The 26,403-nt window shown below is 36.4% G+C and overlaps 4 protein-coding genes across 6 annotated transcripts in view; 3 read left to right on the forward strand and 1 right to left on the reverse strand.

The window, feature by feature from the left end:
* The first annotated feature begins 2,411 nt into the window (after window positions 1-2,411).
* On the forward strand, window positions 2,412-14,696 carry LOC129576085 (phospholipase A1 1). The gene is made up of 8 exons (XM_055460601.1): window positions 2,412-3,319; window positions 3,902-4,013; window positions 11,576-11,715; window positions 11,938-12,053; window positions 12,953-13,019; window positions 13,160-13,414; window positions 13,962-14,166; window positions 14,519-14,696. The coding sequence occupies exons 1-8, from the start codon at window positions 3,274-3,276 to the stop codon at window positions 14,583-14,585; spliced, it is 1,008 nt and encodes a 335-aa protein (XP_055316576.1). The 5' UTR covers window positions 2,412-3,273; the 3' UTR covers window positions 14,586-14,696.
* Window positions 14,697-15,124: 428 nt separating this feature from the next.
* Window positions 15,125-17,612, forward strand: LOC129576086 (RNA-splicing ligase RtcB homolog). The gene is made up of 4 exons (XM_055460602.1): window positions 15,125-15,560; window positions 15,655-16,451; window positions 16,665-16,964; window positions 17,287-17,612. Exons 1-4 carry the CDS (start codon window positions 15,365-15,367, stop codon window positions 17,512-17,514), a joined length of 1,521 nt encoding a protein of 506 aa, XP_055316577.1. The 5' UTR covers window positions 15,125-15,364; the 3' UTR covers window positions 17,515-17,612.
* Window positions 17,613-18,667: 1,055 nt separating this feature from the next.
* Window positions 18,668-22,360, forward strand: LOC129575922 (dihydrolipoyllysine-residue succinyltransferase component of 2-oxoglutarate dehydrogenase complex, mitochondrial-like; the record flags this gene model as incomplete). The annotated part of the gene is made up of 2 exons (XM_055460161.1): window positions 18,668-18,799; window positions 21,871-22,360. Coding segments are annotated over 2 exons (267 nt in total), but the record flags the coding sequence as incomplete, so codon positions are not given.
* A 1,053-nt stretch (window positions 22,361-23,413) lies between these two features.
* LOC129576087 (ankyrin-1-like) overlaps window positions 23,414-26,403 on the reverse strand; it is a 5,162-nt gene continuing 2,172 nt past the window's right edge. For 2 of the 3 annotated variants that reach the window (XM_055460606.1, XM_055460604.1), the window contains 9 exons: window positions 26,290-26,388; window positions 26,124-26,222; window positions 25,959-26,057; window positions 25,810-25,893; window positions 25,358-25,596; window positions 25,178-25,283; window positions 24,759-25,105; window positions 24,487-24,692; window positions 23,414-24,406 (listed from right to left, as the gene is read on the reverse strand). In XM_055460606.1, coding sequence (XP_055316581.1) covers window positions 24,163-24,406; window positions 24,487-24,692; window positions 24,759-25,105; window positions 25,178-25,283; window positions 25,358-25,596; window positions 25,810-25,893; window positions 25,959-26,057; window positions 26,124-26,222; window positions 26,290-26,388 — 1,523 coding nt within the window. In that variant the 3' untranslated portion in view covers window positions 23,414-24,162. The remainder of the gene's footprint in view (window positions 24,407-24,486; window positions 24,693-24,758; window positions 25,106-25,177; window positions 25,284-25,357; window positions 25,597-25,809; window positions 25,894-25,958; window positions 26,058-26,123; window positions 26,223-26,289; window positions 26,389-26,403) is intronic. The other variant, XM_055460605.1, reaches the window with a different exon arrangement.

The following is a 26,403-nucleotide window of genomic DNA, read 5'->3' on the forward strand; positions in this document are numbered from 1 at the left end:
GCAAGTGAATTTATGCTTGATATATTTTTGTTCACTCTTGAACAGATTGAGATCGAGACGGTCAGAGCGAGAGATGGACGATGAGAGAAAGAGAAACAAAGAGGGAGAGAAAAAACGTGTGAGTGAGTGGGAGAGAGAGATAGAGCGATCGAGGAAAAGAGAAAGATAGAGAGAGCAAAAGACTCATCCAGAGGAACCGATCAAAACGAATCGCCTATAGAATGTTGGCGGGCGAGCATCTCTGGCACGAAACCAATACTCTCATATCAGTTTAGCATCTCTCGCACGAAACACCACCGACACACACATTTGAATTCGACGTTCATTGAATCAATTTATAACAATTCGGTAATTGTACTTCATGCCGTATTTGTTTTTGTTCATGCGTTTTTGTTTCGCCAGCAAAAATAAAAGAAAGAAAAGAAAAGAAATTTCATCTTTCGACTGTGCGTTGGAATTGGCGTAAAACATATCAGACGCGCACAGATAATAATTTGTTACTCAGTTTGTAATTTTTTTTTTTTGGAACAACCGCATGCATTTTTATTCACCTGGCATATTCGATGGTGTGTAAGCTGTTTTTTTTTCGTTGCTGTGTTGTATTGTCTTACTTGAGATTGTTTTTCGTTGGCCTCGCCGAGTTTTCTCTGCATTCTTGTTGTGTCTCCTTTCATTGATATGGAAGAATGTGTGTGAACCGATTTGGTGCGTGCTTAGTAACGATACAGGCCATATTTTTTGTTGCTTCTTTTGAAACCAGTTTTTTTTTTGACACACTGGCGTTCAAGATTTCACAAACGAATTCAATTGATTTTCATGCATATTGAGTAATTCAAGTAAGAGTCGGAATTTTTGACCGGGAGACACACTTATTTCGATACCGTATGAATTTCCGGAAATAATGCGGTTCAATTTTGGTCCAAAAATATGATCGAAAAAAGATCCATAAAAGACGTAATGTATTCAAAATAGCCATATGTTACATATGTGTTATGTTTCGCAGCGAGCTTACACACATCGATTTCCATGCTCGATTTTCGACGGCCAAATCGAAGATAAGAAGGCAACAACCACAAAAGTAAAAAATAATGAAAATGAAACAACAATAACGTCACACGCTATGATGCACATAATGCTAATAAATTCTTATCGACAGTTGGCAAATATCATTATATCATGCGATTTCAACGTCTCGTTTTCATGATCTCTGGCTTCTCACTCTCTTTCTATTGCTTTCTCACACTCTCTCTCCAGCACAAACTTAGATCGACCAATGCAATATACTGCTCAACCACACGCACCCATTTGATCTAACTCAATTTCAATAACGCATGAACTACGAACACACTTCATCCAAAGAGTTTTCTGCCCAAGTGGAAATGGTTTTGCAGGGGAAAATGCGAAAACGACAAGTTTTTTTCGTTACCTTTGAAAAAGAAAGACTTTTTGAAAGAATGAATTTTGCGACTCTTTGCAAAGCTCTCTCTCTCTCTCTCTTTCTCGCTCTCTCTCTGGTCTATATTTTTCTAACTCTTTCTCTCTATTTTTCTACTTCCTTCAATTAACTTAACGCCATTTTGATTCTCTTTAAAAAGACCAAAGGCTCTCGGAAATTTGAGCCTAGAACGTCAAAGCAATTGACATTTCAATGCTTTTAAGTCAATAGAACGTCAATGCTGCTAATGACAATGACGTTTTAGGCAAAAGCAACATAGGCGACTTCCGAGAGCCTTTCCATTTCAATCATTCAGTCCGTTGGCCGGTTCATCAGTTTGAATGATCGTCCAAGCAGTTTCGACCATATTTTTTTTCCTATCCTCAATTTTTCTATCATAATTCCAAAGCCAAAGCCACTTCATTTGTCTTTGTCACCGGGGACATGCGAATAAGTATACGCTGAGCGAACCACTCGTATTGCAGTATGTTGATTAGTTTGCGCTTGAAATGTTGCGATCTTAACATTGAACTGCGCGCCTACTGTTACGTTACGTTGGAATTGGTCGTGTAACTGCTTTGCTCTTGGAATGTAACGAAGAAAAAACAAAAACAAAAATGTAATCAGTATAATAAGTTTGGTAAGGCTGCTTCGGCGCTAGCACCTCTACCATGCGTGTGGTTCGTTCGTTTGCACGTTGCGCCAAAAAAGATAACCGAGCCCGTGGCGAGCGTAGATATACGCTCAAGAGAGCTTTACGCGCGCTTGACTCGCTTCAGCAAATGTTATGTGAATGTATGCTGCGATTGCATGTGTGTTACAGAAATGCTGTTATTATGGTTTTTTTGCTGCTGCTGCTGCTGCTGCTGCGGCAGCAATGGCTCTCTCGCGTTTCGATTCGCTTCAAACGGTTACTGTTTCTCTTTTTTTTTCATATACACACGATATTCGCTTAAATCGCATTAAAAGTGGTTGTTATTATTGGTTTTCACGGTTACAACCGAGCCCATTTCATCAAGACACACAAGCGCACAAAAGACACATGATACATGCGAGAGTGTGAGACGGTTTTGAGTGCACACCGCGACTGCAGTTCAGTTCACCGTTGTTTTGTGTCGATCGATTTCATACAAACACACACACTCTGTTTCCGTATCCTCAGTGCCTCCGAGTCATTTCAAACGATGTTCTCAACCGAACTGGATGCATTACCACCTGTTGTACTGCGAATATAGGCGATTTTACACTAAACAGAAACAAAACTAGTTCAATTTGAAAAATAATTTAATTACCAAATAAAGAAAGAATTTAATTTCTACAAAAAAAGAAAATCTTTCACATCGAATCGATTAAAAGCAAAGTTTTTTCATCCGATTTTTCCGTTAATTTCCGCGAAGAGACTCGTTTGATTAAAATAAATGTGAATCATTCAGTGTCGGTGTGTGGTTCCAGTTTTCGAGCACTTATCGACTCGTCGATCGAATTGAATCCGAGTGTTTTGAGTGTTGTTGCATACAAAAAGGATCGAGACTCATCTCCGAAATATCATATAATTCATATAGAAACGATTTCGTTGCGTGAATTTCGATCCATCCCTGTGCCACAGTACAAATATGTGTACGTTTGAGTGTTGAAGAAGTGTTGTTGTGTAAATTCAAAAATTTAGAACAAGAAACGAAAAGAGCAGCAAAAAAGCGATCAATTCGCGGTTCACGGACAGTGTTTCGACGCTGTCGCCCGTGTTCCACACGTGAATTGGTGTGTTCGAAGTGCAATTTGCCTTCGGTCAACGGAAGATGAACATTTTTTGGGTTTGTCGGACAAAATTATAGCTGATTATGAATTTTCTATGCGGATGTTTGGCATTACTACTTTGCATCCACGGTACGTAACGCAATGCCACAAATGGACGTTTTAAAATGATCTGATGGAGCAAAATCAGCACAAACTAGGTTTAATCAGCATAAAAGTGATCATGATGACCAATCAATGACAGATAGCTGAGGATATTTGCTGCACATAGACACTCAGAAAGCTGAAATTGGTTCATTTTGATCTCGTGAGTGGTGAACCATGCAAATCATGTGAGCAAGTGCATTTATGACAAAAAATTGCGTGCAAAGCATTGAACTAGGTGTTCCAAATTCATATTCCCAAATAAATGTTCATGGTTAACGACATGCAATATCAAAATATACCAATCTTAGCTTGCTGCAATTTTTATGCTCAGCATACATCCACAGCTATCCTCCATTGGCTCAACCAATTTGGCTGATGATGACCAAAAGAATTCATGACCAACCGATATACCTTCATGCAACTGATTTTGTTTTGCAACATTTTCATTCGATTTCATTATGGCAAGAGAAATTCTGATAAGAAAAGTGTACGCGCGCGCATGATCTCATACCATATATTCTCTCTTCTCTCTCTCTCTCGAATCAATTGATGCACACACATACACAGCTGCCGCAGCCTTCTTAGGAACTGGATTACTGGATATAAACCTTTTCAAATGCATGCGACGAAAATCGTACTCATGTCCACACGAAGATATCGATTTCATACTACATACACCGTAAGTAGATTTCGAACACGCTTTCGATTTACGCGCGCAAATGCACTTTTTGTGAATTCAATTGAACGATTTTCACTTGAGAATGAACGTATGGATGGATAAATGGGTGTGTGTGTGTGTGTTGTGATCAGAATTGCAATGTTGCATCTGTTTGTATCATTCGATTCACCACAGTCATGGTCGGCATTTTGTTTCTTTGATTTTGAAGAAATTCCAATATTCGGCACATGAATTCGGTTCAATCGATTGTAGAAGCGACGAATGCGGTGTCAAAATGTTTATGAAGTGATATAGAGTGTGTTGTTGAGCCCACGTGAATATGCAAAAAGTTGTAGACATTTAAGCCGAAGAGTTGGTAAATTGGTTCATATTCAGTGTTGACATTTCGATAACACCTTCAATGAAAGTCTTTCATTCATCATCTTGATTGAAAATCCACAAAATGCGATCGGAATGTTTTTTGTCGATGTTTAAGAATCGATATGATAGTAAACATTTACATTCACCGTTTGATTAAGAAATTCAAACCGATGTTGGCTTTTCCTGGACCAGCCATACATATCCAAAAGATATCAGTGCATGAATACCATATATCTATTTCTGAATATACACAAAGTGAGCGATTGTCACAGCAAATGGTATTGAATTCGGCAACTATTACTGAATATTCCACGTGCAACGATTACAACGGCTATTCTCATTCATTTCAATGGATTTCGTTCATTATGGGCCTATTTTTGGAGCATCATTCATAAAGGAATTGATTTTGCTTTTCGTTTGTGATGTTTTAGTTTAAAAATTTTTGCTGTTGGAGTTTGATTTTACGTTTTAGGTTTTTTTTCTGTGTTGTTGTAAATAATGTTATGAGTGTTGTTTCATCTTGCTGTTTGTGCTAAATTCCAGTGTTATACCCTTCTAATGATCAAAAACCAAAGAAGTTTGTAATTTTTTTTCAAATCGAACTGAAATCAAAATCTTTTGCTTAGAATTTCGTTGCTTCAGAAAATAAGAAAGAAATAGCAAACGATTTGATGCAACGTTGTTCCAATAGCCCCAAGCAAAATGGTAATATCTCCGCCGTGTTGCGTGCAATTAATAGGATTCATTACAATACGTTGCACTGATGTGAATGAATTCAAATGATAGATAACGTAATGCCGATGCGAGCAGATATTTTCTCCACAGTCAAATCCATTTCGTTTCGTGGCTTACACTTGCATTTTCATGTGGGTGCGTGGTCCATTGGTCGAGGTACGATGCATCGTGCATTCGATCGTGATGCCGTCATCATAAATCACAACCGTCACATCTTTTGCGCAGGTTTTTTCGCGATTCTTCTTTGTTGTTGTTGTAATAAATTATAGGCTAATTAATTGACTCATAGACGATGAACTACTGTGGCGCAGGCATCGACTGTATCATACACAACTGGGTTTATTGACCATTCGGCCCGATTTGTTTATTCAACGAAAATTCCCATTATAATTGAAGAATGGTATTTTTTTCTTCGATTCGCATCAAAGTAGGCAAACCAATTGTAATACAAAGTCGAACTAAATACATTCATTTTTCAATTTTTTGACCGAATGATATTGCCATAGTACCAATTTAGAATTTATGTAGATTTTTCATTGCAAATGAATTATTATTGCAAAGATACGTGAAGACAATACCTTGTGCAAAAATATTGACTACTCATCGGTTAACCGTCTTGCGACATTTTGTCTGGATTTTTGTACGATTTGCTATCACAGGCAATTCCAAATGATTTCAATCAATTTTGAACTAATTCAATCAAGTATGCCGGGTTCAGTCAGTTGCATTAGTTAATACAATTTCACCAATAGCCACACAAATTTGCACAAGATGATTTTCTACCTTTTGAATTTAGAAGAAAAAAATCAGCGCACTAGTGATAATAAACGAATTGAGAAATCAGATCACAATTTTTGGTTCAAAGTTAACAAAATGGCAAAACGTACACGAATAAAATGACAAAAATAACGAAATGCTAATCCGATTAAACCTTATTAATCGGAAACAAATTGTAATTTATTTGAAATGTAATGATGATTGCATCATAATTTGTTTTCAATTTTTCTTCATTTTAATTGAATAATAATTTAGATCTTTCATATCTGATTTGGAAAAAAAAATCATTTGCTTGAAAACCATTCGAAATTTGTTTGAAAAAAGCAATTTTTCCTAACGCTTTTTATCACCACACTTTTTGTGCATGTTCTCCTCATTTTCTATGAATTCTGCTCGTGTTTTTCTCTCTCGAAAATTCCTACGAAGTCAGGCATTTAAGAAAAAAAAATGCAATTTTCGATCAAGTTTCATAATTGTGTGATAATTTCGATAAAGAAATGAGATCTTTAAGCCCAATTTGGTCAAATAGAATTGTTTTTAAATCAATTCATTCAGAACTTTGAAATTAAAAAAGATTGATTTGGTGTTGAAAAATACTAAGCTATGAATCAATTAATAACTTCAAATCATATTAATTGAGCAAGTATGGGCTTAATCAAAGAAGTTGAACTTCCACAAAAAATACAAAATAGACTAAACATTCAGAGATTTTCCGTTTTGATCTTTCGGTAAACCGTCTTGCAATTAATAAAACATAAAGCATACCAAATGAGCCATAAATACCATTTGCCACAAGAAGGAAGTAATTATAATTGAATAACACACTCCATTCAAAAGAGAAGAACGCATTTTAATACTTCTTTGCTATTGCATAGTTTTAAAATTGGTTCGATCGTTGTTTTAATCGTGCATCGATTTAAATTGACGCTTGTGATGTTGGGGCTCCGGCACCGATATCTAATTGAATTGTGTAAGGAGATTTACAATTACCGAAAGCCGATAGGTTAATCGGCGGCGAAACGTTTCAACATATTCGAAATGTTGGCGTTGTTGTGTCTCGTCGTTGTGAATAGCGAAAGTAATTTTGCTGTCCAAAATATGTTAATTATTTGACGATCGATTTTCATAATAATATCGATGTTATTGAAATTGATCGTTGTTGCATTCGCATCGTGTGCCGCTTTACAATTTTCTTTATCGTTTTCCGTTTCGAATGCGATGGTATATACATATAATTTCAGTGGATCAATGTTTACGTTACCATTATGGAAAACGAAAATTTTCAAACGAAAACGCAGTATGATTGAAAAAGAACGAGCAAATTTTTGTTCGTACGATCGATGATAATGCGTACATGGGTGTACGTACGTTGTCTGTACGATCTACACGAACGATTTTAATGACATTCATTTCGTAGCTAGCGAAGCATTTTCAAAACCACAACCAAAATGAAAGACCTAAATGATCTGGGAACTGTACTAAATAACAGCCATATCAAAGTGTATCGCTTTCATCGCACAATTTACTCGGCGACGAGCTCAGCGCTTGTGCACGATGGCGCGCCATATCGCGTTTTACGATAAACACTAACATTTTCCAGTGAATATGGCATTTTGTGGTACACACACAATGCTCGCAAATCGCACATTTTAATCCACATGAATGCATTTGGATTGCGACGAGCATTTTCTGTTTGTTTTGAAGAGCACACTCCGTTGTTGCTGTTCATTTTGAAGAATCGTTGGTTTTTCGTCTGTCGTGTGTTCTACTCAAAATCGTCATGTCGTTTTCATTTTGTGTGTGTGTCTCCAAATCAGCTCTTTGTTACAGTGTATGTGCTAAACACTTCACTTTCGAACGAATGCCAAGCGATTTTGTTGTTGCTGCTGCTGTTGCTGCTGGATCGTTTTTCGCTCGACTTCCGTTAATGACATTGTGCAGTGGTCTGCAACAACAGATACACGATCCATCTCAAAACGGCAAAAAAAAATAGCCGAAGAAAATAGGTAACACAGCAGTTGGACGGTTTTTTCTATCTTCATCAAGTTGTGCTCGATGGCATTACATTCATTACCGAGCTTCCAGTTTGCGAACGCGCGCAGCAAATAGATTTTCCCATCGATGTGTTGACAAAAAGTGCAATGGACCACGTGGAACGTGGTTAGTGCACATCGTGCATACAGGACTTAATCGAAAGGTGAAAATTGAATAAGATGCGATGACAAGCGATTGTGTAAGTGAGACGTCAATGCGCTGCACCGAAAGATGCCATTTATGGCATTTTTTTATTTTTTGCTCTTTGATATTTTAAACACGATCGAGGCATTGACAAGAGCGGATCTCCCTCTCAGAGGGAGAAAGAAAGAGAGGGCGATGAGTTGCATTTGTGTGAAATAGAAAGAGTTCAAAGAAAAAGACGCAGAGTCTATATTTTTGCTGCTGAGCAGGCCTGAGCCGAGCTGAATTGGCGGAATTAAAATCTTGCACCGTGAATGTATTGAAATAATACTTTAGGCGACTGATTCGGCTTAGCTCAGACCTGCTCAGTAGAAGAAATACACTCTTTCTTTCTTCTTTCTCTCAAGAGAACTCTCTTCGATGATAAATCTCTGTGAAAGAGAAACAAGGAACAAGAGCCAGCGCAAGTGTAAGAACGAATGAGAAAGAGTGATAGAACCAGTGATGAACCTGGGAATGTGAGAGTGAAAGATATAGAAACCGAGGAATGTCTCTCTTTTGGATCGAGAGTGGATAAAATGCCAAAAAGAAGCGGTTGCTGTTCACTACACAGGCATTGTGCATAGGTGCAAATGTGACACCGTTATACGGCCAATAATCATGGGCTGTTTTATTTTTATTTATTTATTTTTTCCCAACATGAAGTCGATCGCATCACACTGATAATTGGCACACACCAAAAACGAAACGAGAAAAAAAAGTCGAATCGATGACAACGACACGAAAAAACTGTTGGAAACAGTGCAGAGTTTAAGAAAGTGCATAGCGAGTGAGCAAAGAGTGCGCCGGGTGTGCTTGCGCACGCGCGCGTGCAATTGCGCACATTTGCGTTCGTTCGAGCTCAATCACGCTTGAAAAGGTAAAAGAAAGCGTTCATATAGATTGACTTTATGGCAATGGAGAGAAAATAGCAACAATTGTGTGCGGATTTTTACTCGATTTTGGGCCAAAAAAATAAAGCTACTCACATTCATGGCTGTACTCGTGAAGCATACCGACTGATTGACTTGAATGTGGATTGCATTTAGCTAGCAGCAGCAGTACACTTATGGATGCACAACATGCGTCATGAAAAGCCGAGAAGAAAACATTGCACGGCTGCTACTGCTGTTGCCAGTTACAATCCAAATCTTGTCGAGAAAGAAGAAATAAAAAAAAAAATTAAATTCCACTTTGTTTGCAAATGCGTCAAAAGAAGCGAGCGGGCGATCAAATTAGTGTGAGTATGAGATAGAGAGAAATGCGAGTACACAGTAAAAGTACACCCAGGGCAAGGCGCAATATACCGACGAAATGGAAAACTGAATCGGTTCGCAAAACAGTTGAGCCGAAATGAGAAAGAAGAAACAAAAAAAAGCCAGCGTTTTTAAGTTCGTGAATGATTTTTGAACCTGTTTTAATGCGACTGAATACAAATTAGGCGCACACAAATGATTTGTAAAGCATCGGAAAATTGCCAAACAAACGTACATGTTTCGGTACGGATGGTTGTTAATTCGATTCGATTTTTTGTTTCTAATTCAAGTGTGAGATAATGCAAATGGATGCGCCACGCTCTGCTTTTGTCATAAACTCTTTTGATAGCTTCGTCAAAATGCGGCCTGGTGTCTGGATGCAGTGAGAGACTGAAAATGTTAAGCGCTTGTTATGATAAAAGATGTGAATGCGATGCCAGTATTCGCGTAAAGAATGCACATGCGAAGTGATCGTGTGAATTGGCAATGGCCGTGTGTGTGTATGTGTGAGTGTGTGGCATCGGGCGTTGTGCATCGCACAAAGCGCGATCAAAGAAATCATAGCAATTAAAAACCTTCTTTCTCTATCCGCTGCTTTATTTCTTTTTCGTTTCCATCAATCCGTTTTGCGCCCTTAATATTCTTCTCGGCCAGAGAAAACAACACATATAATTACATTTTAACACGATTACAATTTTCGATACAAAATAACTGAGATTCTATAGAAATGAAATGAAAATAAAAGCGTTCACTTTTCATCCATTTCATTATAATTAGAGTGTGTACAATTGTGCAAATTGCAATGCATTTTGAATGAGAATATGCATTTGTCTCTCTCACCCGAGCGCCACAACCGACGTGCAACCGTTGATTGCACATTCAATTTGACATCGATCAACAACATGTTTATTGGCAATTCATTAAACTCTTGCCGTTGTTTAAATTGAACGATTTACGATGTGAATGAACGGTTTTTCTTTACCTTTTTTTCACACACACACACACACACACATGGTCTGATGATGGAAAATAACGAAATTGACGCAGTTTTTCAAATCCTCACACGCTCTTGTCGATGCCATGTCAACGACAACGATGTGGTTGCACGTGCCCAAGCACTGCCTACACTCAACTCGCAGTGTCTCATCTCATCTCATCGACCACAACAACCACGACAAAGACGACGACAACGATGATGATGATAAAGAATTACGAGATTCACGAACGATCATCAAAGCGTAACAAATGATCATCTACATTGATCTTGAACTATTTTTAAACACACTAAATCATTTTGATAGACATCAAATGCTCTCGTTTATTCGCACGTGATCCTCTTAAACTAACACGATCTACGCAAATTGATATCATTGCAACAAAACTACCGTCATTTTATCCGATATTACGACGAAAGCAGCATCGAAAAGTGAGATGTATGATCATACATATACTCATGTGCAGAGTAGACGGGAAATATCGTCTAAGACGGACAAAAAAAATGTTGATACGCTTTGAAGTACGCATATTATTGCATGTTGAAATCGAAATCGAAATCGGAAAAGTGAATGCGTTCTTATACTGTGTATGGCTGTTGATGATCAATTTTTTTCTCTCTCTCTCTCTCTCTCTCTCTCTCTAAATGTCTCTCTGATGGAAATAGTGACATGAATGAATCGTGTGACATTTCCGTCTGGTGGATCCCGTGTGTCATATGTGCCCCTAATGGGTTCCGTATGTCTTGTATGCCACGTACGTCCAATGTCAATTTTGATTTATTTTCCCAATCCAAAATGACACATCACTATCACTTTCTTATGATCATACCGATTTCATGGGATTTTCATCAGTTTTTTGCTTTTCACAATGAAGTCGTTCGTTGGTTTTCTTTAACCTTCTTTCCTCAACCTTCTCTTGTTTTTCCTCATTTTTTCCATTATTCGCCTTTTCTCACTTTTTCTTCTCTTCTTTTTCATTTCATTCCCTTTTCGAGCAATTGAAATGTTTATCTTTTATTAGGCAATGTTTCCATTAGCTCCCTTTCCAACTAAGTTTCTATCTCTCTCTCTGCCTTTCCATTTGCTTTGATTTCGTTTTTTTTGTTGTTGAAATATTTTCGTTGGTATTTTTTCAGTTAAGATATTTCCATAATTGTGTCTAATTTCCATTTCGTTATTTCCTCTATCGAAAATTACTAATTTGTTTGCATTTATTTTGCAGAAAAATTCCCGATGGAAGATACGTGGATGTGCGAAAGCCGTCAACATTTTCAAATTTCCGGCCATTCGAAGAGACCGTATTCATCGTGCATGGATTCAATGGCACTGCACGGGATAAGCATATGCGATACTTGAAAGATGGTAATTGTTTAAATGTGTCCAAGTCCAATAATATGAACTTCATGCACCTAATCGCCTTTCTAATAGCTGACTATGCTTCTTCTCAAAACATGTTTAACTCATTTCCTCCTCTGTTTGTTTTTTTTTTAATTCAATGTATTCAATTTTGTTTTTGTTTTTCAATGCCATTTGATCGGTTCCGTGGAATCGGTGGCGAAAACATGTGGATTTTTGCGTGAGCAGCATATTTGTCGAGACGTTTTAATGTGGTTTTAGTTGATTGGAAAAAACTTACATACTATCCATGCTATTTTTCCGCATTAGGCAATACAAAATTGGTGGCCCAGTGCACAGCGCAGGTGAGTGTTTCCTTGGAAATTCGTATGTTTTTTTATCGCCTTTTTTTTGCAACATTCAAAAATACAATTTGAATTGAAAATTGAAAAAAATCGCTAATTAAACAAAATTTGGAATTGAAATTTACAAAATTTCGAATAAATTACGACGACAGAAGGTTAAAAGGAAACAAAAACTAACAAAAAGCTGAATTCTCGATAGATAGCTTGAAGAGTCTTAATGTTTTCTCCGGTTGAATATAAAATGCTTTGGTTTCAATCAATATCATTCTTAAAATTTCATCAATATTTTTATCGAAATAATGATTAAAATCAATGATCATCAAATGATGGTTCCGTTACAGAACAATATAAATTATGATAATGTGCAAAACCTTGAATTAGGTGCTAAATAAAGTAAATATTCGCAAATTACAATAAAATCAATCGGTAATAACTTCTTCATTTGCACTTGATCGCAAGAGAAAAAAAAAGAAAAACCAGTTCGAAAGATATGTTGACCGTTACAAGTTTGAGCATCTCTAATGAAAACTGGAAACGTTGCATCTGATTTTTGCACATTCCAATGTGCGCGCCGCGCGCGCAATTGAGAAATGTGACGCACTGCAACTTGTAAAGTGGTTGCATTTAATTCCTTTTTGCCAATCATCTGTCGGCAGCAGCCATCATCATCATCATTTCTCTTGCCGTTAAGAAATCTCGCTTTTTGATCGCGTTCGCGCACACCGTGTACACTTTGAAATGCGGTGAAACATGTTATGTTTATTATTTATTGTTTGTTGACCCATTTTCATGCGATTGTCGTTATATTTCTAGCATTATTAAAAACATGTCATGTGATTGAATTGAAAATGATTTTCAGCAACAATTTTCTCTTCTTTATCAAAAAATTCTCTTTTTAGGTGTACGCGTATTTAACCTACAGAGGCTCAGATAATTCGCAAATGACATGCGTCGGTCATTCGCTTGGTATGAAAAAAAAGTCCACAGCACAATTGAATCGTTGAGCACAATCATTGTCATAACACCTTTTCTCAAGAATCCAAACCGGCTGCTGATGCAATTTTCGTGGCATGGCCTAATATGTTTTGTGTTCTATTTTCCTCTAGGTGCTCACATTTGTGGAATGGTTTCAAACCATTTAACATCGAAACAGCATAAAATTATCGGTTTGGATCCAGCGCGACCACTGATCGAACGGCATGCCTCGCACACCTATCGATTAACACGGGACGATGCGAATGTTGTGCAAATAATTCACACAAACGCCGGAACACTGGGCCAACAATCACTCACCGGGTCGCTGGACTTGTGCATTAACGGAGGAAGCTTACAACCATTTTGTCGTCGCGGTCTACGATTAAGTATGCATTTTTCTTTATTCGCTCATTGTCTACTTGTTTTTTTTTTTCTTTCAATTTAAACGCGTTTGAATTGTCTGGCATTTTTAAATTGTTTTGCATTGGCTTCGAATTTTGTTGAGTTCAGTTATGAGTCATAATGAACATTAGATTTTGATATCGTTTTGATGATGAATATTAGGAACAAACAGAGGAAAGGGATTTTTCCACGGTTTTTAATGGATTGTTCGAAGTTCATTTTTTTCCGGTTGCAATTTACAATCTTTTGCAAAGTTCATGCTAATCTTGATTCATAATGTTCATTTTGATTTATTTGATGAATTAAACAAAACAATTTCAAAACGAAAGACAATCATTTACGTGATCAATTTCATTGACTTCTCTTTTTTTTTAAACTTTACTCTTTTTAACTTAAAATTAACTCTTCTTTTTTCTATTTTTCAAATAATTCTTTGTAAAAATTAACCCCCTGATTGTCAAAATGATTTCGAATATAACCCAGTGTTGCACACACAATCTCCATCTCCCACTCTTCGTTTTTTTATTGCAGATCGGAACCGTTGTAGCCATTTCTTAAGTGTATGTTACTTAGCGAATGCAATATTCAAGCATAAATTGTTCCCATACAAATCATGCCCAAGCGGTTGCGTCCAAAACAATTCACCATTGTTTGGCTTGGCCAAATACTCATTTAAACCAATTCAATACTCTAGTCTGATCAAATTGATGCACATCGGACAAGATGTACCTGAAGAGTAAGCACATATCTTGTTTATATCTAACACAAACTATTTCAATTGATATCTATTTCTGAATTAAATTCTATATTCCGGCGTTAAGACAAACAATTTGTAATTTTTTACACGAAAAAAATCGATTTTCTTGCAAAAAAAGATTGAATTTTCCACAATAAAAATCAAATCAAATGAAAAAAAAATGAATAAAAATGAAATAAAAAATTAATTGAATTTGGTTTCCAAAAAACGTATTCAAAATTCCCAAATCTGAAAGTGAAACTACTAAACATGATGAAATTCCAACATTTTTTACATTTCCGAACTGAAATCAAATCGTAACGAATCATATTTTTTCTCCATTAATTTTCAGAACGACCGGCACTTACTGCGTTCAAGTAGATTTTGCCAAACATTGTCCTTTCAACGAAGATGATTGAGATGGATTAAGAAGAGAAACTCTGTTGTATTTTGTTTGATTTTTTTTAGAAAAAAAAGTTTGTTCTACGATTAAATGCTACTTAATAAATAAGCGTCGATAATAAATAAAGTTCATATTAGATTAAATCGCTTGTCCGATGTTTTTCATTCATTCGCGTTGGTATTAAGTTCAATTGAGAGTTGAACTTTGAGGAATTGATGTTGATTTTTCGATAGATGGCGCCATCAACATATTAAGCAAAATGGGTTCTGCACACATCAAAAACAAACATAGAAAATGGATTGTGTGCATTCTGAAGGAGAATTCACAAAAAAAAAATTGAATATTGAAAAAAGTCAAAATATTCTTCAATATGTAGAAAAAGTATCGAAAGATGCGTTTCACTCATAGTATTGTGAATGTAGTTCAGTCATTTTCGGCTGAAAATTAAATTTCAAATGAAAAATCCGAAAATTCAAGCTTAAAAAAGCGATAATATTCGCAAGTAGTTAAGTACACGTTGAGTATTTCAACACATGAAACCATAATACATTTGACAGAAGTGACAGTCACCGTTTCGCTTTGAACACAGTGACACCGGCCGCACAATTTCATTACAAAAAAAAAAACCAATAGCTACAGGGAAGAAACCGAAATACGAGCCAAACCAAAAGTCGAAAAACAAAAGAATTCAGTCGTTGCAAGCACGTAGAATCAATCGTCAAAACGTTGTAAATAAATCTCACCTGAAAAGATTGAGCGGTATTACTTGTCGAACAGAAAAAAAATTGTGCAAAAATGGTTGTTCGCCAGTATGAGGAGGAGCTCAAATACATTGAGAAAATCAACGACTACAGCTATCGAATTAAGAAGGGTTTCCAGCCAAATATGAATGTCGAAGGTGTATTTTATGTAAACAAACATTTGGAAAATTTGATGTTCGAAGAGTTGAAGAATTCATGTCGACCGGGTATGGACGGTGGATTTCTACCAGGTTTGTGACTTAATTTGTTTGTTTTTCTCTTTAAATTGTTTTCATTTCCCAATAACGAAAAAACTCAATTTGATCAATGTGTTTGTATGTTCAGGTGTAAAACAAATTGCGAATGTGGCTGCGTTGCCGGGAATTGTTGGTCGTTCGATTGGATTGCCGGACATTCATTCGGGTTATGGTTTTGCGATTGGAAATATGGCTGCATTCGATATAAACGATCCAAAATCGATTGTGTCACCGGGCGGTGTGGGTTTTGATATCAATTGCGGTGTTCGTTTGTTGCGAACCAATTTATTCGAAAAAGATGTGCAACCGGTCAAAGAGCATCTCGCTCAAGGGCTATTCGATCACATTCCGGTCGGTGTTGGATCGAAAGGTATTATACCGATGAATGCACGTGATTTGGAAGAAGCACTGGAAATGGGCATGGATTGGTCGTTGCGTGAAGGTTATGTTTGGGCCGAGGATAAAGAACATTGCGAAGAATATGGTCGAATGTTGAATGCTGACCCGTCCAAAGTCAGTATGCGAGCAAAAAAACGCGGTTTACCACAGCTGGGCACACTGGGTGCAGGAAATCACTATGCTGAGATTCAAGTCGTCGATGAAATTTATGATAAATTCGCCGCCAGCAAAATGGGCATTGAAGAGAAGGGTCAAGTGTGTGTGATGATTCATTCGGGTAGCCGGGGATTTGGTCATCAGGTGGCTACAGATGCTCTAGTCGAAATGGAAAAGGCCATGAAACGTGATAAAATCGAAACAAACGATCGCCAATTGGCTTGTGCACGCATCAATTCCACCGAAGGTCAGAACTATTTGAAAGCAATGGCAGCCGCCGCCAATTTTGCTTGGGTCAATCGCAGCAGCATGACGTTTTTGACACGACAGGTGAGAGAGAGAGAGACAGTGGACGAAATTCAGATGGAAAAAAGATGAAAAGAACGACAGAAAGTTGAATAAGATGATTTCAATATTTTTTTTTCATTCTTCACGGTTTTTTCTGTCGTTTCGATGATATTTTTCGCATTAAATTGAAAATTCCAATAATTTGACAAACCAACCATTTGTTTTGGGTAATCAATTTTAATTTATCAATTATAGGCGTTTGCTAAACAATTCAAAACAACACCCGATGACCTTGACATGCATGTTATCTACGATGTGTCACACAATGTGGCCAAAATTGAGGAGCACATGGTTGATGGAAAGCAAAAAACGTTGTTGGTTCATCGTAAAGGCTCAACCAGAGCCTTTCCACCGCATCATCCCCTCATTCCAGTCGATTATCAGCTGACCGGTCAACCGGTTCTGGTCGGTGGAACGATGGGTACATGCAGTTATGTGCTAACTGGCACCGAACATGGAATGACCGAAACATTTGGCTCAACCTGTCACGGAGCTGTAAGATATTTTGACTGTTTTTTTAATTAAACACTTGAATTTCCAATATTTTTCTTACTTTTTTCTCCGAATATCTTCACTTTTTGACTGAAAATCCTTTGAATTATGACTGAAATTCAACATTTTCATCCAGAAACAATTGAAAATTTCAGTTTTTCTTAAATTTTTCCAAAAACTCTTTGAAAATAATTTTTTCCAGTTCATTTACTATTGAACCCCATTTTGCATCCATTTGTCATTGCTCTTTCTCCTTTGAATTAAATCGGCTTTTCAATTTTGTGATTTTAACTGATCAAACTCTTTTTTCTCCACCACTTCACAGGGTCGCGCATTATCCCGAGCAAAATCGCGCCGTAAATTGGAATACACGGATGTGTTGAATAACATGCGTGACATGGGAATCGCCATTCGAGTGGCATCACCAAAATTGGTCATGGAAGAAGCGCCCGAATCATACAAAAATGTCACCGATGTCGTTGATACGTGCCACGCAGCCGGCATCAGTAAAAAGGCAATCAAATTGCGACCAATTGCTGTTATCAAAGGCTGAATGTATTTAAAACTCAATCGATTCTCTTTTTTAAATTTTTTTGTAATTTGGACATAAAAATTCATTACAAATAAATCTTTTTGATATTTTATACCAAATTGTGTGTGTCTGTCCATTGTAGATGGTGCATATTCGTATCATCTGTTTTTTTTCTCTTGAAATTGCATTGAAACGAACAATTGAATAAACATTGAAACATACAGCTGTGTATATAGAGGGATATTTTTTCACAAGAGATTTCATTATTTATTGTTTTCTCGCAGAAAATTTTCGAACCAAAATATTCAAATACATCGCCATAGAGTGAGATCACGAACAATGTCAATATCCAGAGATACAGTGGTGATCCACTCGATATTGAATGAAAATCACTCTATTTTAGCAGAGTTCATTTGATGTTTTGTGAAAACTTCGATAGAACCATCAAAAATGCGTAAATCCTCTTGGTGATTTGGAGTTAGAGAGTACAGCAGCGGTTCAATTGACTGTAGTTTAGTTTGAGATCAATAATTTTCCTGTGCAAATTGTATCAAACTCATTATGATCTTTGGCATTTCCAAGGGTGACACAGCCAGTCAAGTCGATTTGATGAAACGAAGAAGAAGCGTTAAAAAAAACAATTTTTTTCTAATACGTTATATTTACACAGTTTCATTTGGTACAATCGAGAAACATTTTTATTCAATTCAAAATTCAAATTCAAATATTACTGTTTCACCACACAACACGATAATATTTGACACTGCATTGAATACACTCATCGACGTAGTTCCAAACGTTGCCGTCAAAATTGCCGTTGACTGAGACTATTGTTGCGAATAAAGAAGATTCCTGTTTAGTTTGAATTTTTTGTTTGGTCCGAGAACGTTGAATTTTGTCTCCGGATCCTGTTTGACAAAATGAGATTTGTTATAGCTTGCGCGTTGGTTTTGATTTTGGCCAAAGTAGTGCGTACTTGAGAAGAATGTTCCGTTCTCCCTGGGAAATTATATGAAGAAAACCGCCAATCACGACACTTTATTTGCGAGGAACTGTGGGATCATTTTCATTTTGTTTGTGATTATTTAAAAACATGAAATCCTACCAATTTAAATCAAATCAACACAATTTCTTTCCAATATAATAGCTTCTTGTATTCATTAATGATTAATTCGGCGGCACCTTCACAATTAGTAACGGTGGCGTGTTTGGCTCACTGATGGAAACTCCAATCATCAATCCACCACAAAGTGCGATCTTGGGTCTGCACGGCATCTTTGACAGACCGGTCGCAATCAAAAGACAAGTAAGTGATTTACCAAATCTTAGCTAACAAATTAAAAATGAAATGAAAATTCTTTCGATATTGACTAAGAGTTAAGAAGTGTTCTTTTCCTTGTAAGATAGAATTTTTCTTGCTGAAAATTTTCCAGGAGATTTTTTCTTCTTTTGTTTCGGTTTTTAAAGTAATTAATAAATATGTTCTTGAGCGACGTGAAAACCGATAAATCAACAAACAATTGAATCACACCTTATTGTTTTCACTAATTCAATATTTTCAATTCATTTAAAACAAAAGAATTTGAAAAGAGTACCTTGAATGCATTTCGGTATTATCATACCATCATCAGCATCACGACTAAACAGAAAAGTCGTCGGTTGTCACGTAAAAACATCGGTCGGTGTAGCATCATAGCAACCGAGACAGCAAATTTGACTCGATGTTCCCGTTATCCAGATTCAATGCGTTGTTGCTCCTCTGAATAAAGTAACTTTCGTATGCGTCTAATTTGCGCGCGTCGCCTATCTCTTTCACCAACCGTAAGTTGCTTATGTCGATGTTCAAATGACCGCTGTTCAATGCATGCAATGCTAAGGCAGAGCGGTAGCCCTGTTTGTTTTTTATGCACAAACAATGTTCACGGAAACGAACTGAAATGTTACGTTTCGTTTGTCCAATGTATTCACACATACAAACGGGGCACTGAATAGCATAAATGCCAGATTTGTGTAAAGAATCAATTGTGTCTTTGGTTGAACCCAACAAATTCATTATTTTGGTTTGATTCGTATACACAATGGTTAAATTATATTCACGAAACTTATTTTTTATCTTGTTCATAATTTGTGGGATATATGGCAAAGCAACTCTAACTTTTTCCACTTCTGGCGTGTTTTGCGAAAACAATGTCGATAAATTAAATTTGTTTATTTTGTCTAAATGTTTTTTTATCAACACGTCGACCAAATCTCCTTTAAAGCCATTTATTTTCGCCATTTGTTTTATGCGAGCGTATTCAGTCATGTAATTCGACACAATCGATGAACCATTGAATGATACGCAGCCAATTTGTGTTGCATGCTACAGTTTGAATCACTAGTTATTGTTCTCAAAGTGTCAGTGGGTTTGTGGTAAATGGCAATATCAATTTTATTGTCCACAGAAGTTGACAATTCCATGTCCAAAAACGATAATTTACATTTATCATCCTCCTTCTCACACGTAAATTTAATCGAATCGAATCGATTGTTGAGCACGTTTAACACTGAGTCAATTTCGTCTTTCTTTATTATCGCGAAAACATCGTCTACATATCTCCACCAGATTCTCTTGGTTTAAACTCCTCTACCGAAAATGATTCGGGAAAGTGATAATTTGAGACAAAAAATAGGAAAAGTGTTTGGTGCGCGTCTGGCTCGAAATCTCAAAGTGTCGAATCCAAAAGTTGCCAGAATTTACGGTTTACCAAAGATACATAAAGCCGGAAACAAAATGAGGCCGATTGTATCTAGTATCGGGACCACTGACTATCTCATTGCTAAATGGCTAGTGAAAGAAGTCAAAAAACTGCCACCTTTTGAGAGTTTTTCAGTCAGAAACTCAATTGACTTCGCTGAAAAAATTGAAAATGTTGTTGTGAATTGTGATGAGACTAAAATTTCATTTGATGTGTGTTCTTTATTTCCAAGTATTCCAGTTGATGTTGCATTGAAGGAATTTGAAAAATATTTAGAGCAAATTGATATTCCATTCGAACAAAAATCAGTTTATTACCAAGCAGCACGTATGTGTATGGATCATAGTTATTTTCAATTTCGTGATTCGTTTTATCATGTGTCGACTGGAACTAACATGGGAAATCCGCTTAGCCCATTGATTAGTGAGTTATTCATGTCGGCATTCGAACGAAAATTAAAACAAGAAAACTTGCTCCCCAGAATCTGGTGGAGATATGTAGACGATGTTTTCGCGATAATAAAGAAAGACGAAATTGACTCAGTGTTAAACGTGCTCAACAATCGATTCGATTCGATTAAATTTACGTGTGAGAAGGAGGATGATAAATGTAAATTATCGTTTTTGGACATGGAATTGTCAACTTCTGTGGACAATAAAATTGATATTGCCATTTACCACAAACCCACTGACACTTTGAGAACAATAACTAGTGATTCAAACTGTAGCATGCAACACAAATTGGCTGCGTATCATTCAATGGTTCATCGATTGTGTCGAATGAAACTCTCAGCACAAAATTACATGACTGAATACGCTCGCATAAAACAAATGGCGAAAATAAATGGCTTTAAAGGAGATTTGGTCGACGTGTTGATAAAAAAACATTTAGACAAAATAAACAAATTTAATTTATCGACATTGTTTTCGCAAAACACGCCAGAAGTGGAAAAAGTTAGAGTTGCTTTGCCATATATCCCACAAATTATGAACAAGATAAAAAATAAGTTTCGTGAATATAATTTAACCATTGTGTATACGAATCAAACCAAAATAATGAATTTGTTGGGTTCAACCAAAGACACAATTGATTCTTTACACAAATCTGGCATTTATGCTATTCAGTGCCCCGTTTGTATGTGTGAATACATTGGACAAACGAAACGTAACATTTCAGTTCGTTTCCGTGAACATTGTTTGTGCATAAAAAACAAACAGGGCTACCGCTCTGCCTTAGCATTGCATGCATTGAACAGCGGTCATTTGAACATCGACATAAGCAACTTACGGTTGGTGAAAGAGATAGGCGACGCGCGCAAATTAGACGCATACGAAAGTTACTTTATTCAGAGGAGCAACAACGCATTGAATCTGGATAACGGGAACATCGAGTCAAATTTGCTGTCTCGGTTGCTATGATGCTACACCGACCGATGTTTTTACGTGACAACCGACGACTTTTCTGTTTAGTCGTGATGCTGATGATGGTATGATAATACCGAAATGCATTCAAGGTACTCTTTTCAAATTCTTTTGTTTTAAATGAATTGAAAATATTGAATTAGTGAAAACAATAAGGTGTGATTCAATTGTTTGTTGTTTTAAAGTAATAACGAAAAATATTCTTTCATTTGTTTCAGGTTGTCATTCGTCCAATGATGTACATTGCTCTTACTTATGACCATCGTTTGGTTGATGGACGAGAAGCTGTAATTTTCCTACGCAAAATTAAAGCAAGTGTCGAAGATCCACGAATCATTTTAGCTGGTCTCTAAGCTAAGTCTATTTCCTCGTCCATTAATTTTCTTCTTTCGATTGTGTCAAACTGCTGGAAATTAATATGCACACACATTCATATCCAAAATGTGGCTTCTTCCCACGATAGCAACAAATAATAAAACAACAACAACAACAACACAAGTGAATAATGCGTCGTTTTAGAAATATAAATCAAATTGTACCAGGACAACAAACGAATACAACTCTCATTAGAGGCGATTTTGGATTGTAAAACATCTACTCACATTTCATTGTTTGCGTAATATTCGAAAATTATTTTATTTGCAAGAGTCTTGTAACTAAATGTAATGAATGTTTAAAAAAATAAATAAAAAAAGTCTAAAATTAAAGTGATGCGTGTTCTCTTTCTGATCTCTATCTTTCTTTTATTTCTCTTTCAACTTGTTTTAATTGGGGAGAATTTTTCTTGAAAGTTTTCACTTACCGGAACCGGTTTCTATTTCGATGGTTTCTGTCGGATGCTTAATGGCAAGTGGTAAATAAATAATCGATCAACAAAATTTTCATCAATTTGCAAAGAAAAAATTGCCATAAAAATATATTGTAATTTATGGCAATCATACTAACTCTATGATTGTCCATATTGTTATAATTTTATTGGTAACTAATTACTTTTCCGCACACGAAGTGTGTGAGAAAAGTATAGCGATCGACGTGATAAAAAGTGTGCTAATTTTTGTTGTGTCCACGATAACTTTCGAACCGCTCAAGCGATTTTGCTCAAATTTGGCCAGGAGTCACAATTAGTAAATATCTTGGATGTATCAAAAGTTGGGCCAAATTGGACCAGTTCATCTGGTACTTTTGGAACATCATAGAAAATCACCCAAGGGTCCCCCCTTGGATTATGTCGAAAAAAAATGTCTTTTTTCATCAACCTAGAGTGGATTGTTGTATCGTTCTCACATAGTTTTATAATATTAGGCAGTGTTAAATGGTTCATAACACGATGGCCGACCATGATGGCCCAAAAACTACGATTTTTGGTTGTGTCCACGATAACTTTCGAACCGCTTGAACGATTTCGCTCAAATTTGGCCAGGAGTCACTATTAGTAAATACCTTGGATGTATCAAAAGTTGGGCCAAATTGGAATAGTTCATCTGGTAATTTTCGGATGTCATAGAATTTCACCCAAGGAAGGACCCTTGGATTTTTTTGAAAAAAAAATTTGACGGATTTTTGATTTGTTTTAACACGATTTTATCATGTTAATCCGTGTTAAATGATTTATAACACGATGGCCGACCATGATTGACTTTTTTTCAATTTTTTTTGAATTTTTTTCCCAACTTTTTTCATTTTAAAATGCATTTTCTGGTTTTTTATATCATTTTCTTATCGTTAGCCGTGTTAAATGATTGGTCAACCATGATGGTCTTCTTTTTAATTTTTATTTTCAACTTTTTTTCATTTAAAAATATACTTTATGGGTCATTTTACATGATTACTTTGGCTCTCTCTCGGTCAGCTGTCATTAAATATGATGGTGTTATAATATGCTGGCCATTATCTTTTATCTCATTTTTTTCATTCAAATGTATTTTATTGACCTCTAAGCATATAAAACGTGCGGAAAAGTCCGTTTTACGCTCGTAAAACTTTTTATTTAAGTAGACTATCGATTACAGTAATGCACAATCTTTCTTCGATTTTGAGGTGTAGTTTCTAAATTCAAATTTGAATCCAATTTCTTCAAGCCTGAGTTAACATAAGTACAATGCTTATTCACTTCTGTTCTTCAGTAAGGAAATATCTATATCAAAAGTATGGGTGAGACTGAGCGTCGAGTAAGCTTTTGATGATTTTGTTTGCGTTAAAAGAGAGTGGATTTACAATCCTTGGGTTGTTGTCGTTTCTCGCGTAATTGATCAGAGATGACAGATTTCTCAAATCATTTGGGTAAAAAAACTACGACAACCCGCCCAAACACCAATCTATCTCCATGGAACAGTTGGAAGTCGAAAGAAATCGAATCTCATCTTCCACAACAAAATCCATGAAACATACTCTACGCTCAATTTCATCAATCGAAATATCTGTTCCGTGTGAGAACGCGATGTTCCAATCATTACAAAACTGCAACTTTGAATGTATAAGAATGGCTGTATTGATTATTATGAAGGTGAATTTTAGCTCAAACTGGAACCATTTTCCTCTGTTGCATCGGATGTCCTCTCTGGCAAATTTATGATTGCACTGACTCCTGTGTTTGCTTCATCTACTCTCACGGTTATTAAGCTTTCATCATCGTTATCTATGTGTCCATCATCTTCCAGTGCATCCGAATGCATTTTTGAAAGTATTTTCTCTAAATCATCAGATGTTATACGATCTTCTGGTTTTTCCTGCCAGCATGACAACATGAGGCTATACCTATTTGCAAAAGTTAAAATTATTATTATTAAACGTCGTTCGTAAAAAGTCCATAGCTCATTACACTCTTCGATTCTCACATTTCTTCCGTAGCCCTTTTTGGTTGTGGTAATCGGGTGCCATTTTTCAATTGTTCGATTGTAAAATAAGTTGGATCATCTCCATCCGAAAATAATTCCCAAATTACGACACCGAACGACCAAACATCAGATTTTACACTGAATTTCTGTTCCATTCCTGAATCTTGACGAGACTCGATGGCCATCCATGGAACTGGATCAGGAGCCTGTGAATAAAACACATCTCCGTCAATTCTAATTCAAAGACATTTTTCATTTGTGCACATTCGTACCGAACCCCCTTTTTTATAATATTCACTTCCGTTCAGTGTCCGTGATAGACCGAAATCACCAATTTTAACCGTTTCATTATCACAAAGGAGAATGTTTCTAGCAGCTAGATCACGATGTATGATAGGAGGTTTATTCGAAGCCAAACATAATAAGCCTCTTGCCACTTGAGCCGCCCAACTAAGCAGATCCGTTTTTGTATATGAGAAGGTAGGTGATAAAGGTGATAAAGGTGAACAGAATGTGTCAGGGATATAACCTGGTGTTGTAGGTTTTGTTGGTTTATTTTTCTTTAAGAAACTTCTGAGATCACCATATGGGCAGAATTCATAAAGAATCTTTATTCCACCTGTTGAAAACCAAACGGTTTATATTTTTCAATGGTTTTAAAAAAAACACTTTCAAATAGATCCAAATTTACCATTGAGAGCGTTCCTAATGCCGAATGCCCCAATAAAACCAACAACATTGCAATGTTTTGGCAAACATTTTAGAATGTTTATTTCCGCCAATAATTCAGTTGTACCCTATATATATAATAAATTTCAAAGATTAGCCATCAAAAGCCAATAAAAGAACACTAACCCGTTACTAAACATACCCCCAATTTCGAGGCAGTTCCTTTGCTGATTTTGATCGTTTTCACAGCAACTTTTTTCTTTTCGGAAAATGGATTTATTGGAAACAATTCTCCCATGTACACATCACCGAAATTGCCACCACCGATCAATTTTCCTGTCAGCAGTCGACTTTGAAGTGAGGTCAAATCGTGTAAATGCATTGCAACCAGTAAAATCGGGATAATAAAAAGGAAAAGTATCACAAAAGGCCATCCAAATACTAGAAAATGAACAAAAAGTGAATGAAAATATGTTATCAACAAAATGAAATGAGTGTTTCAAAAGGGGATGTACAAAAACAGTTTTTCATCTTTTCAATTTATGAAAAATAAAGAATATTTGTGATCAACTTATTGTAGAAATCAGACGACGAAGAACAAAACAATTATTCCATACTTTAAGTGAGAAATCCCCCTAGCGTTGCACACATTACCTTCAATTTCGAGATACCATGTCCGTTTTTGACTCCGAATTCTTTCAGCTTCAGCTTCAAGTAGTTTAACAACAGTTTTACGCTCTGAATTAAAAATGGAACAAATCAAAAAATTATTTGCAATTTGAATTAAGATTATAGAAGATTACCATCGTCTACAGTCCAATAAAGTGCTGTATTTCCACGAATATCTTTGGCATTGACGTCGGCGCCTTTTTTGATGAGAAGTCCAACAAGTTCCACACGTGCTGAGTTGCAAAAGAAACAAAATCAAAATATTGTTTATGTTTGAAAGTAAGAGTTCAAACGATCACCCTGCCGCGCAGCATAATGAAGTGCTGTCTCTATGTTTTTGGTTGTAGCTTTCACGTCGGCGCCGTGTTCTATGAGGAATTTAATAGTTTCATCTTTTCCTGGATTGCTAAAAGAACAAAATCAAAAGCTTGTTTGCATTTTGAACCAAGTATTTTAGACAATTACCTTCCTGTGAAGCCCAAAGAAGAGCTGTCAATCCATCATTGTCTTTGGCGTTGACATCGGCGCCGTGTTCTATGAGGAATTCAATAGTTTCATCTCTTCCTGGATTGCAAAAAG

This window comes from Sitodiplosis mosellana, unplaced genomic scaffold (assembly GCF_009176505.1).
Source record: "Sitodiplosis mosellana isolate CC-2019 unplaced genomic scaffold, AAFC_SMos_1.0 Smas_scaffold_6170, whole genome shotgun sequence".
NCBI lineage: Eukaryota > Metazoa > Arthropoda > Insecta > Diptera > Cecidomyiidae > Sitodiplosis > Sitodiplosis mosellana.

Bases quoted from the DNA above. Each gene is read 5' to 3' on its own strand.
- LOC129576085 (XM_055460601.1), top strand. From the start codon at position 3,274: ATGAATTTTCTATGCGGATGTTTGGCATTACTACTTTGCATCCACG. The intron at 3,320-3,901 runs GTACGTAACGCA...ACACATACACAG, and splicing joins ATTACTACTTTGCATCCACG to CTGCCGCAGCCTTCTTAGGA. The intron at 13,020-13,159 runs GTATGAAAAAAA...ATTTTCCTCTAG, and splicing joins ATGCGTCGGTCATTCGCTTG to GTGCTCACATTTGTGGAATG.
- LOC129576086 (XM_055460602.1), top strand. From the start codon at position 15,365: ATGGTTGTTCGCCAGTATGAGGAGGAGCTCAAATACATTGAGAAAATC. The intron at 15,561-15,654 runs GTTTGTGACTTA...TTGTATGTTCAG, and splicing joins GGACGGTGGATTTCTACCAG to GTGTAAAACAAATTGCGAAT. The intron at 16,452-16,664 runs GTGAGAGAGAGA...TATCAATTATAG, and splicing joins TGACGTTTTTGACACGACAG to GCGTTTGCTAAACAATTCAA.